Below are 12,887 nucleotides of genomic sequence, written 5' to 3'. Positions count from 1 at the left end.
AGGATAAATAGAGGTGCCAAAACTGTCTGGAAGCAAAAAGCTACTAGCCCCGCTCATCTAATGAGAATTTGAGCTTCATATGGAACTCTGAGATGTTATTGCCTCTTAATTTTCTTTCAATCCTATTTTATTTATCTAGTTACTTGAGGACAAGCAACAGTTTAAGTTTGGTGTTGTGATGAGCGGATATTTTATACGCTTTTTGGGGTATTTTCATGTAGTTTTTAGTAGGATCTAGCTACTTTTTAGTATATTTTTATTGTTTTTATGTAAAAATCACATTTCTGGACTTTACTATGAGTTTGTGTGTTTTTCTGTGATTTCAGGTATTTTCTGGCTGAAATTGAGGGACCTGAGCAAAAATCCGATTCAGAGACTGAAAAAGGACTACAGATGCTGTTGGATTCTGACCTCCCTACACTCGAAAGGGATTTTCTGGAGCTACAGAAGCCCAATTGGCGCGCTCTCAATTGCGTTAAAAAGTAGATATCCAGGGCTTTCCATCAATATATAATAGTCCATACTTTGCCCAAGCTTTGACGACGCAAATTGGCGTTTAACGCCAAGTCTTTACCTTATTTTGGCGTTAAACGCCAGAAACAGGTTGCAAACCAGAGTTAAACACCAGAAACAGGCTACAACCTGGCGTTTAACTCCAAAAAAATTCTCTACACATGGAAGCTTCAATGCTCAGCCCAAGCACACACCAAGTGGGCCCCGGAAGTGGATTTCTGCACTATCTATCTTAGTCTACTCAATTTCTGTAAACCTAGGTCACTAGCTTAGTATAAAAACTACTTTTAGAGATTTATTTTGCATCGCATGACATTTCACGCTTTACATTGTATCTCTACAGCATGAGTCTCTAAACTCCATGATTGGGGGTGAGGAGCTCTGCTGTGTCTCGATGAATTAATGCAATTACTTCTATTTTCTATTCAACACGCTTGTTTCTGTTCTAAGACATTCACTTGTACCTAACCGTGAAGAATGTGATTATCTGTGACACTCATCATCATTCTCAACCTATGAATGCATGCCTGACAACCACTTACGTTCTATCCGTAATAGCTTGAGTGTATATCTCTTGGGTTCCTGGTTCAGGAGTTTGATTGCCTCTCCTGACAACAGAACGCTCAAATCCCTTAACCAAAGAACATGCAGACCATTACTACAAAATAATGGGTCTAAGATCAGTGATCCCGGAAGTTAAATTTGATTTGAAAGAAGACAAATATCCAGAGATCCAAGAGCAGATTCAAAAAAGAGGCTGGGAAATTCTGGCTAATCCTGAGACAAAGGTGGGTAGAAACATGGTTCAAGAATTCTACGCAAATATGTGGCAAACAGATAAGCAGAGATTAACTGGAGCCGCTTTCTATACCTTTCAAACCTTGGTCAGAGGGAAGATTATGTACTTCCACCAGGACAAAATAAGAGAGGTCTTCAAGCTGCCTCAACTACAAGATGATCCAGAATCCTTTAATAGGAGAATGGTGAGATTTGATAAGCGCTTAGACCAAGTTCTAGAGGACATATGCATCCCTGGAACCAAGTGGATAACCACTTATGTTCTATTTGTAATAGCTTGAGTGTATATCTCTTGGGTTCCTGGTTCAGGAGTTTGATTGCCTCTCCTGACAACAGAGCGCTCAAATCCCTTAATCCAGAGTCTTCGTGGTAAAAGCTAGAATCCATTGGCAGCATCCCTGAGATCCAGATTATCTAAACCTTGTCTGTGCTATTTTGAGTAGGATCCGGGAAGGGATGACTGTGACGAGCTTCAAACTCACAAGTATTGGGCGTAGTGACAGACGCAAAAGGATCAATGGATCTTATTCCAACACAAATGAGAACCAACAGATGATTAGCCATGTACATGGACCCTTTTCACTGAGAGGACGGATGGTAGCCACTGACAACGGTGATCCACCAACAGACAGCTTGCCATGGAAGGAGCGTTGCGTGTGTGAAGAAGAAGATGGGAGTAAAGCAGAGATCCAGAAGACGAAGCATCTCCACAACCTCAATCTGTTCTCAATTACTGCATAACAAGTATTTATTTGATGCTCTTTTACTTTTTACTATTGAAATTAAGAATTATCATTGATATCCTGACTAAGAATTACAAGATAACCATAGCTTGCTTCAAGCCGGCAATCTCCGTGGGATCGACCCTTACTCACGTAAGGTATTACTTGGACGACCCAGTGCACTTGCTAGTGAGTGGTACGAGTTGTGAAAAGTGTGATTTACAATTTGTGCACCAGCTTCTCAACTCTCTCTAACCCTCCCTCGAATCAAAATTAGAGTCATAAACAAAACCATCACCAGCTATTCTGTCTCAGCAATTCTATATCAATACATCATACCCTCACCTGGAGCAAGTGAAATCACTTCACTGCGTCTACCCAGGGAGCTCAAATTATCTCTTTCTCTAATCATCATCTCTATTCAATTACATCATTAACTCATCTCATCCAGAATAGCCCTCAGTGTCCGCCGACCAGCAAGAGGGACCTCTCAGTTGTGCAAACACAAGCAATACAGACAAGTAATACATAATCAGGTAACATAGCATATATGATATAACAATCCAAAACAAATAGGCAAACTCAAACAATTCAAACATATGCAAATGGTGTATGCCTGCCCTATGGATGATGATATCATCTGTCAGTTATCAAGCCAACCCGACGTGTCCGGTAGCTAATCCGGGCACAGTCTCTCTGTTGCACATTAATATCATTAGAGGGAATACGTGCCCTGTCATCATTAGAGGGTATCTGCGCCCTGTCGCCATTAGAGGGTATCTGCGCCCTGTCGCCATTAGAGGGAATCTGCGCCCTGTCGCCATTACAACCAGAGAGAAACACAAGCATACTCACATTCAACATTTTCCAACATTAATCATTTACAACAGTTGTTCATTTATACATCACATGATGGCACACTTATACATCACTCATCATAATCCAAGGCAAGTGGGGCGAAACCACAACCCTTGCTACTGCCCGGGTATCTCAAACATTGGTCCGGAGCAAGTGGGACGAACCACAACCCTTGCTACTACCCAGGTATCTCAAACATATATTCATCCAATCTCAACTCATATTATCAATTTTCATGTTTCCAAATCACAAACATTAACCTGAAGCAAGCGGGATGAACCACCGCCCTTACTACTACCCAGGTATTACAAATATACATTTATTTATAATCACACTTCATTATTATCAATTCTCAGACAATGAGCCGGAGCAAGCGGGACGAACCACGACCATTGCTACTACCCAGGTATCACAAATGCACATCTATTCAAAACTCCATAATTAAACTTATTTATCATAATCTTTGATACCATCTCATACCCAGAGCAAGTGGACAACGCCACTGTTTACTACCTGGGGTCACACATCACATTCAACATGTTCCATAATTATTCTCTTACCACATTACGTCATTAATCATATACATATACATATACATACTCAGCCATAATTCAATTCTTCTCACAGCCCTCTGGCTCATACTGTACACGATCCTTTCACCTTCACCCTTAGCAACTCATACCATTATCATTACTCATCATTCATCATTGATTCTCACTTTACTTCATCTACAAGTTTCCACATGTCCTAGCGTCTTTTCATTACTAGGAATGCTATAAATATTTGGGGCCTAGAGGATGAAAATGGAGGCTTAGAAGTCCGGAATTTGGCTTTAAAAATTCAAAATCAGCTTTGGGGTGAAAAACAGGGTCACACGTGTGCATCGCCCACGTGCACGCGTGGAACGCCAAAAAGTCCATCGACGCGTACGCGTGGATGAAAGGAAAGCTAAGTGACGCGTACGCGTCAGTCACGCGTGTGCGTGGGTGCGTTTGGAGCCCCACGCACAAAGCCAGCACGCTTCTCGCCAACTCTCGGGAATTTGGCTGGGCAATTGGTGCAGTGCATTAACGCGTACGCGTGGGTGAGCGTTCTGCCAAAAATTTTACTAAGTTAAAAAGCTGCAGAATTCACAATTTTAAACCACAAACTTCCAACGCACATAACTTCTTCTACAAAATTCATTTTTCAACCATTTTTGAACCGTTGGAAAGACCTTTGAATAAACTTTCATAAAAATTTATTTTTGAAGGATTCCAAACTTTGTGGACTGAGTTACGGACCGCCAAAATTGGTCAAAAATCAGTTTTTGCCCAAACATAGAAATCACCAATTTTTCCAATGTTCCCAAGCCAAATTCATTTTCACTCATTCAAATGGCCATAACCCAATCATAGCCACATAATTACACTCAACCAAGACCAAACCTACCTTATATACACAACTTCACCCAAAACCATCAAATTTCACTCCTAAATCCCTCAAACCATATTATGCAATAACCAAACCAATTATTCATACCTTCAATGTCTAAAATCCATCCAATTACTCATGTCATCACACAATACACACGTCAACTTACCTTACTTACCTCTTTCCGGCTTTTGGCCCAAAATTCACGACCTCCGGTCCAAATTCACAATTTAAATGCATAGTCCACAAAACAATATTCATTATTCAATTCATCAAATCCTCAACACACTATACATACAAATTCACACAATTCTCAACCCAATCATCAATTTATATTACATATCAACTATGCATATTAGCACCAACCAATCACACAATCCAAACTTAATCCTAAGGGTATCTAGCCTAGGAATTCTCATCACATCACACGGTACTTAAATGAAACTTAAATTGTACCTCTTGTAGCCAAACTAATTGAGCCTCTTCTTTGGAAGCCTCCACCAACCTTAGTTCCAATCCTCACCAAAGCTCCTCAAGCAACACCAACCTCCCAATTGTGCACCAAAATCACCAAATACACTAACATAACCAATTTCACATATATACATTAACCTAGGGTTCATGAAATTGATAAATCACAAGGGTTGCAGGGTTCCTTACCTTAACCCACAAAAGTTTGGGATGAATATCACCAATGGCTCATACTAGAGCACTTCTAAACAACCAAAATCACAAGATTTCCTCAAAACCCAAACCAAATTCAAATTTAAAGAGAAAAACGAAAACTGGGCAAAGGACAATGGATTACTCACCACAAAACTTAGATAGAATTGTAGAGGATGAGAAGAGCGATGCGTGGCCATAAACGGCTCGTCAATTGGAGCTCCGTAGCTCAAGTTATGGTGATTTGAAGATCAAAGAGAGTTAGGTTTCTCTCTTCTCTTCTCTCTTCTCACTTCAGCGTGGAACACAATAATGGGGGGAGGAATGATGCTGAAATGGCTTAATAAAGCTATATATATGTTGGGTCTTGGGCCCAATTAGGCTCAGTTCACTTATTTTTGTCCGTTGGCCCAATTTTGGGCCAAAACCTTTAAGATTAGCGCTCCAAATCGCACTTTAAATATTTCTACCTTTCCTAATCATAATTCCTCATTTCTTAAACTTATTTACTTATAATCAATTTTTTCAGCTGCAGTACCAGACAAATCTCAGCCGGTACTGCCGGCCAAAATTCCAATGCGCATTTTTACGTGAAAAACTATGTTTTCCGACTAAAAAATTCACTGAATCCAAATATCATATTTAAATTATCAAACTCCGATTGCTCAATTTTCCGAACCATATTCGCTCATATCTAATTTATTATTTAATTAATTACAGTTTGACCGGGTTTTACACTTAGTTTCTTTCCAGATGTGAAATTTAATTCCACAGTTTCTTAATGACAAATTTTGGCTGAGTTATCAGTGCCCATCAAAACTTCTCTATTGTTCACTTTTTCATATGTTTTGAATTGGTTGCGATCATTCCAAACGTGAACAGTGGCCTCAGAATCTAACCACCACTCAAGTAATTTTTCTTGTGTTGCTATGTGGACTTCTGTAACCATGCCAATATGCATATTTTGTATTTTTCTGCAACCATAGCAATTAGATCCTTCTCTTTCACTAAGTTGGTATTTGGTGCTTCCTTTTTCAGAAGTCTACATTCTTTGATATAATGTCATTTCTTGTGACAATGATAACACTCTTCTTATCTTGCTTTGAATCTTTAGAGAACTTTCTTTTCTTCTTATTGGTGATGTTTTCACCAATATGATTCACTTTAGGATTTTGAAAAAGATACACAGCATCATGTTTTTCGAGTTTCCTCCTCTATACGTATATGCCTTAGTAATTTCTCAATTGTGAAGTTCTCACCAAGATATAAAAGTTTCTTCCCATAACCATTCCAAGATGAAGGAAATTTCGAAATAATTGCTCCAATTTGTAATGATTCAGGGATCACGAAGTCTACTTATAAGGATTTGTAATTCATGAATTTGATCCATGACAGGCATAGTATCATTCATAATAAATTCAAAATATTTCATCATAATAAACTTATCTGTTTCTTATTGTTTATTATTGTACTTTTCTTCCAAAGATTTCCAAATATCAAATGGTGATTGAATTGACATATAGAAATCATAAAGTCAGTCAGATAAAGTATTGAGAATATGACCTCGACATGCAAAAGTATCTTCATCACGTTTCTTCTTCAATTGAACAATCTTTTCTATCTCTTCTGTTGTGGAATTTTTAGTAGCATCGACAATTGGTGTAGTCTTTGGGTCAATCACATATGCAAGATTGAGAAATGAAAAAAGGAACATCATCTGTCCTTCCAATGGTTGAAGTTCGTCCCATCAAAGTGATCTAACTTGACAAACACTTTATTCATGACTTTGAACGTGGTGTTTTGATCTTGTGCCATCTTCAAGTAATATCTCTCTAAAATTGTTGGTATATGAACATGATTTCAAGACATGATTAGATCGCTTTCTTTAGAGAGATATTTGTCTCCACACTTAGTTGCTATAAGTTTGATGACAATACTCTCCTAGAATACAATGAAACCTAAGAATTTCTTAATTAGCAATAGTAAGAAATTCTTAACTCTCTTGAACAAAGAAAATCTCTTGATAGTTGAGTAAAATGTATACTTAGTACTTGTGTTTATGAAATAGTGGACAAGGACTTATTTATATATATTGCACGTAGCAATTATAATTAGTTACGTACACAAATGGTTGTGACTTTTTTATTGCCAATAGATACAATGTTTTGAACATACACAATTCTTAAAGAGTTGTGCCCCTTTAGCCAATAGACACAATATTTTGAACGTACACAATTCTTAAAAGGTTGTGTCCCTTCAGCTAAATGGTACTAAACGGTTAGTAACCGTTTATTAATATTAACTAGTGTATGACCCCGTGCTCAGCACGGAAAAATTTATAAAAATAAAAAAAATATATATGCTTCGATATTTAAAACAAAAGTACAAAATAATTATTATTTTAAGAAATTTATAAAATTATTATTAAAATCAAAGTTTAACTTAAAAAAAGTAAGTAATAATTATTTTATATTTTTTAAGGTAAAATAATTATACACTGATACAAAATTTAAAATAAAATTAAAATATTTACATTAGAATACTATTTTTTCAAAGACTTTTCTATAAACAACATTGATGGTTGAATTTGCAGATATTCCTACATGATTCATAAGTAAAACTTTTAAACCTCTCTTACTCTTAACTCTTGAAAGTGCCACATATAGTTGGTCATGTGTAAAAACTGGTTTGGGCAAGCACAATCCAACATGAGATAAAGTTTGTCCCTAAAACTTGTTAATTGTCATGGCAAACGATACTATTATAGGAAGCTGTCTTCGTTGGAATCTAACTGGGACGGTTTCATTTGTTGGTACCATATTCATTCTTGGAATCAAAGCAATATGACTAACATTGTTACCCGTTAAGACTTCACATTCTATGACATGATTTTCAAACTTCCTAACTTGTAGCCTTGTACCATTACAAAGACCACTGGATTAGTCAATATTCCTCAGTAACATCACCGGAACACCAATCTTGAGTATTAATTTATGTGGAGGCAAACCAGAGCAATTTATGCTATTCAGTAATTCAGGACCATAGAGATCTAGCTGACTCTCCATATTCCCTTCATCCATACAAATGGAATCCGAACTAAGATATAATTTTTTCCTCCAGGAATGATAGCCATCAGATGGTTGTTGACCTCTTTAACGATGTCAAGTGTGGGAGCCAATATAGTTCTTGCTTTGAAAAAATCTTTTGAGGACATGTTTTCCAAAATATTTGGATAAGAAAAATGAACTAACTCATCAAATGTCTGGTCCGAAGAAGGAATAACAATATCTCCTGGAAGACATATCTCATATTCACCATCCATATTGTCACCTATTAGACCATCACTAACTTTCAATAACCACTCACCAAATTGCTCTGTCTCATCTTGATCTGAAGCAGTCGTCCTTACAGAGAGTCTCATATTTTTTGTTAGTTTGAGCACCTGACAAAACTTTCAAAGGTAAGACGAATTCACGGTTGAATGAACGATATCTTATCTCGATCCTCGTGAAATGACAGGAAGAATTTGTCTAAAGTCTCCACCTAGTACAACTCCTTTTCCTCCAAAGGGCAAATCTTTGCTATATGTTGGAGAACACCTCATGATATCACCCAAGCATTTATCAGGCACTTCATAGCAGTACCTACTAACCATTGGAGTCTCATCCCAAAATAAGTTTGGCTTTCAACAGCAACATTGCTTGAGGGGAACCAGGTTTGATGTTACATACAGAATCCTCAGTTATATTCAGCGGTATTTTGAACCATGAGTGTGCCGTTCTTCTATTGGGAAGAAGTAAAGATGCAATACTACTCGAAGCAACGTTTAATACTATATCACCCCTTGAGCGAATCTCAGCAGACATAAGGTTCCAGAGAAATATTTTTCCAGTACCCCCATGACCATACACAAAGAAAAACCCCCTTCATCACAATACACAGCTGTAACAATTTTATCGAATGCATATCTCCGCTCAGGTGTTGCGATGGCTAACATGTCTGAGACATTTTAAATCATCTCTGTTAAAGTTTAGCTCTTCCCTAATAACCCTTTCGGTTAACAAAGAACTATCAACTTTAGTTGCTAAAGGCATTGGAGGATAGTTTTTCAAGGTTTTACCATAGGAATGTAAGATCTTGTCTATATTCATTAAGCACAACTGCTTAATCTCATCATCTGACATTGTTAACTCTGCATATTATACGATACTGTAAAAATTCAATCAAACTAAAAATGATCAAAAAGGAAGAACTTTTATCATTGTAATTAATAAAAACCCACCCCTCATGTTCATCACAGCTCTCTGTCGATACAAAATATCATCTAAGAGTTCATGCCAACATCTATCCCAGACATGTTCTGGTCTTGAGATATTGTTGGATTTTAATAGAATGACAAATAACCTCCTAACATATGATCCTGAGGCCCATGAGCTTGCTTCCTTAATTACATCAATGAATTCTTTGTCATCTTGCAAGAGTCCAAGGGCGAAGCATGCATCTCTATACATAGCATAAATTGTTCCTCCTACTGTTCTTATATCTCGAAAACTCATACATCCTCTCTGAGTATTCAAGAGAAGTCGTTGGTAATATTCTTCAATATTTGCTGCAAAAAATTTGGTTAAAATCCCACTTTTAAGTTGTTAAATGGATTAAGCTACGCTATTTTAATTATTATGTAGCTACACATCCGCATAAGAATAATTTTCCTAAAAAATATAGAAAAATAAAAAATTGTATAATCTACAGATTATAACTGTTGAAAGTTATTTGAACATTTATTTTCTAGTGTAGATAAATCGAATAAAATGGACGTGGGGTATATGCTGTTAAGATTTTAAATTTAAATCATTAAATAAGTAAGATCAAAATTGAATATAAACTCGTCATTACCTGTATGTACATGAGTCTTTCAATTGCGAAGCCTTTCTTTCGAGGAAACCACTTTGAAGAATCGTCCTTCCAAACAAACTTGGTTGGAAACTCAGCATAAGTCAGACTTCGAGTATAGGGATATGACATGTTTGCCGCCATCCATCCCAAAAACATGGACTTATGAGATATTGCTCTTTCGACGATATCATTCACATTAGAAATTTTACCATAAACCATAGGTTGCTCATCCACCAAATGGAATGGAAGTATAATCACAAATGGTTCTTTCTCTTGGATTTCGTATCCAAATAGACGCCAGACTGCCTCACATGCCGAAATGTACCTACAATCGTAGTAATTCCTAATTTCGTCAACAACTTGTGTGGCTTCTGACGGATCACCAGCATTGTATAGAGTAGTTGTTACGCGGTCATTACCCTTGTGTACATACTTAAACAGATACTTAATAGAACTTGTTTGGCATGTGTATTCCACATTTATGTGGCACCCGAACTTGAGCAACAATTCTAGATTATACGAAACAATGAACTTATTGTCTAGTACACATTTCCTTTTCTTCACTGTTCGACCGTTATCAATACGCCTATATTTGGAAAATCCGGCCTCATCAATGAGTATTCGCTGTCTAAACTCTTTAGGATAGAACTTTGAATATGATCCATTCTTCATGCAAGGTGAATTCTTGTTGTACGGACCACATGGACCATGTACCGTGTAATTTTGAATAGCTCCATGTAGATTTGGCCTTTCATTTTCATTAAGAATCTCAACTGCTATAGATTTGGCCTTTCATTTTCACATCAATTTCAGAGAGGAGAGGAGAGAAGTGTGGGAGTGGGAATGGGTTACGGGCTTAAGCCGTTGGGGATTCAGTTTTTTTTTAAGTCAAAACGGCACTGTTTGGAGGAGTTATTAACAAACCGGAAACCTTTTAAAAAATCAACCAGTTCTAACAGTTCACCGATTAATCACATATACGACCGATTTTGTAATGAGTTTTTTTGTCAGACGATTTACTCATAACATCTGTTAAGCCATTTTTAAATTTTATAAAATTATTTATAATAATTACAAAAAGTGCTCATAATAAAAAATTTTAAAATTTTATAAAAATATTTTATTTAAAATTGTTAATAAAATCTTAGTTGTACTCTGTTTCAAAATAAATAATTATAATGATATTAGTATTTTATACAACAACCCATACAAAAAAAATCAAATTTCATACAATATTTTTTCGTTCATTTTTAATAGCTCATAAATACAAAAAAAATATTGTACAGAATTTAAATTATTTTTGTATTAATTTTTATATAAAATACCCATAACATTATAATTATTCAGAAGTTGCATATAATTCGAACCTTATGAATTTAATTTACTACGTATTTGCCTAAATCGAATTTATTCAATTCGATTTATATAGAGATGCAAATTCGATTTATTTAATTTAATTTATTTTTGTATGTGGTATGATCGATTTGATTGAAAGAGCAACAATTTATAATTTTATCTAGCATCAATAAATGCAAATTATGATTTGATTCTTCTATAATTTTATCTAGCATCAATAAAATTCCACTATCACTGGTTTTAAAAAAAAATTAAAATCTAAAACGATGGTTAAAAATAAATAAAGAGGATAGATTTAATTCTTCTATAATTGTATGCGTTTTTTTTCTCTTGATTTACGTTTTTATCACAATCCACAAGTTCTATGTTTTATAACTTAACGTTAATTCATATATAGTATATAAATAGATTTAATTAGAATAAATAACAATTTATTTATTTTATTTTAGACTTTATAAATGAAAAGACTAATTCACTAATATAACAAATTATAATTAATGTAATATAATTAATTAAGTAATATAAATTATAATAAATTATATTAATTATATTAATATTTAAATATCTAATCAAATCAATTAGTTGATATAATTAAGTCAGTGCAATAAATTGTATTGAATGAGTTAAAACAATTAAATCGGGAAACACTCTCCGAAGCATGCCACATCAGCTTCATCATTAAGTGCAGACATCCAATTTTTATATAATAGAATAGATAGATATGTGGTATGATTTGATTGAAAGAGTAACAATTTATAATTTTATCTAGCATCAATAAATACAAATTATGATTTGATTTTTCTAGGATTTTATCTAGCATCAATAAAATTCCACTATCACTGATTTAAAAAAAAAATAAAATCTAAAACGATGGTTAAAAATAAAAAAAGAGGATAGATTTACTTCTTTTATAATTGTATGCGTTTTTTTTTTCTGATTTGCGTTTTTATCACAATCCACAAGTTCTATATTTTATAATTTAACGTTAATTCATATATAGTATATAAATAAATTTAATTAGAATAAATAACAATTTATTTATTTTATTTTAGACTTTATAAATGAAAAGACTAATTCACTAATATAACGAATTATAATTAATGTAATATAATTAATTAAGTAATATAAATTATAATAAATTATATTAATTATATTAATATTTAAATATCTAATCAAATCAATTAGTTGATATAATTAAGTCAGTGCAATAAATTGTATTGAATGAGTTAAAATAATTAAATCGGGAAACACTCTCCGAAGCATGCCACGTTAGCTTTATCATTAAGTGCAGACATCCAATTTTTATATAATAGAATAGATAGAATAGATAGATATGTGGTATGATTTGATTGAAAGAGTAACAATTTATAATTTTATCTAGCATCAATAAATACAAATTATGATTTGATTTTTCTATAATTTTATCTAGCATCAATAAAATTTTACTATCATTGGTTTAAAAAAAATTAAAATCTAAAACGATGGTTAAAAATAAATAAAGAGGATAGATTTAATTCTTTTATAATTGTATGCGTTTTTTTTTCCTGATTTGCGTTTTTATTACAATCCACAAGTTCTATATTTTACATCTTAACATTAATTCATATATAGTATATAAATAAATTTAATTAGAATAAATAACAATTTATTTATTTTATTTTAGACTTT

At 34.3% G+C, this 12,887-nt stretch overlaps 1 protein-coding gene across 1 annotated transcript in view; it reads right to left on the bottom strand.

Annotated features, from left to right (window-relative positions):
• Positions 8,017 to 12,887, bottom strand: part of LOC107648526 — a 6,893-nt gene continuing 2,022 nt past the window's right edge. Inside the window, exons 2-5 of the mRNA XM_021108543.1 lie at positions 9,864 to 10,652; positions 9,250 to 9,532; positions 8,963 to 9,159; positions 8,017 to 8,409 (exon numbers count right to left, since the gene is read on the bottom strand). Of these exons, the coding sequence (XP_020964202.1) occupies positions 8,017 to 8,409; positions 8,963 to 9,159; positions 9,250 to 9,532; positions 9,864 to 10,652 (1,662 nt within the window). The remainder of the gene's footprint in view (positions 8,410 to 8,962; positions 9,160 to 9,249; positions 9,533 to 9,863; positions 10,653 to 12,887) is intronic.

This window comes from Arachis ipaensis, chromosome B01 (assembly GCF_000816755.2).
Source record: "Arachis ipaensis cultivar K30076 chromosome B01, Araip1.1, whole genome shotgun sequence".
Taxonomy (NCBI): Eukaryota; Viridiplantae; Streptophyta; class Magnoliopsida; order Fabales; family Fabaceae; genus Arachis; species Arachis ipaensis.
This window is presented reverse-complemented; position numbering and strand designations above follow the sequence as displayed.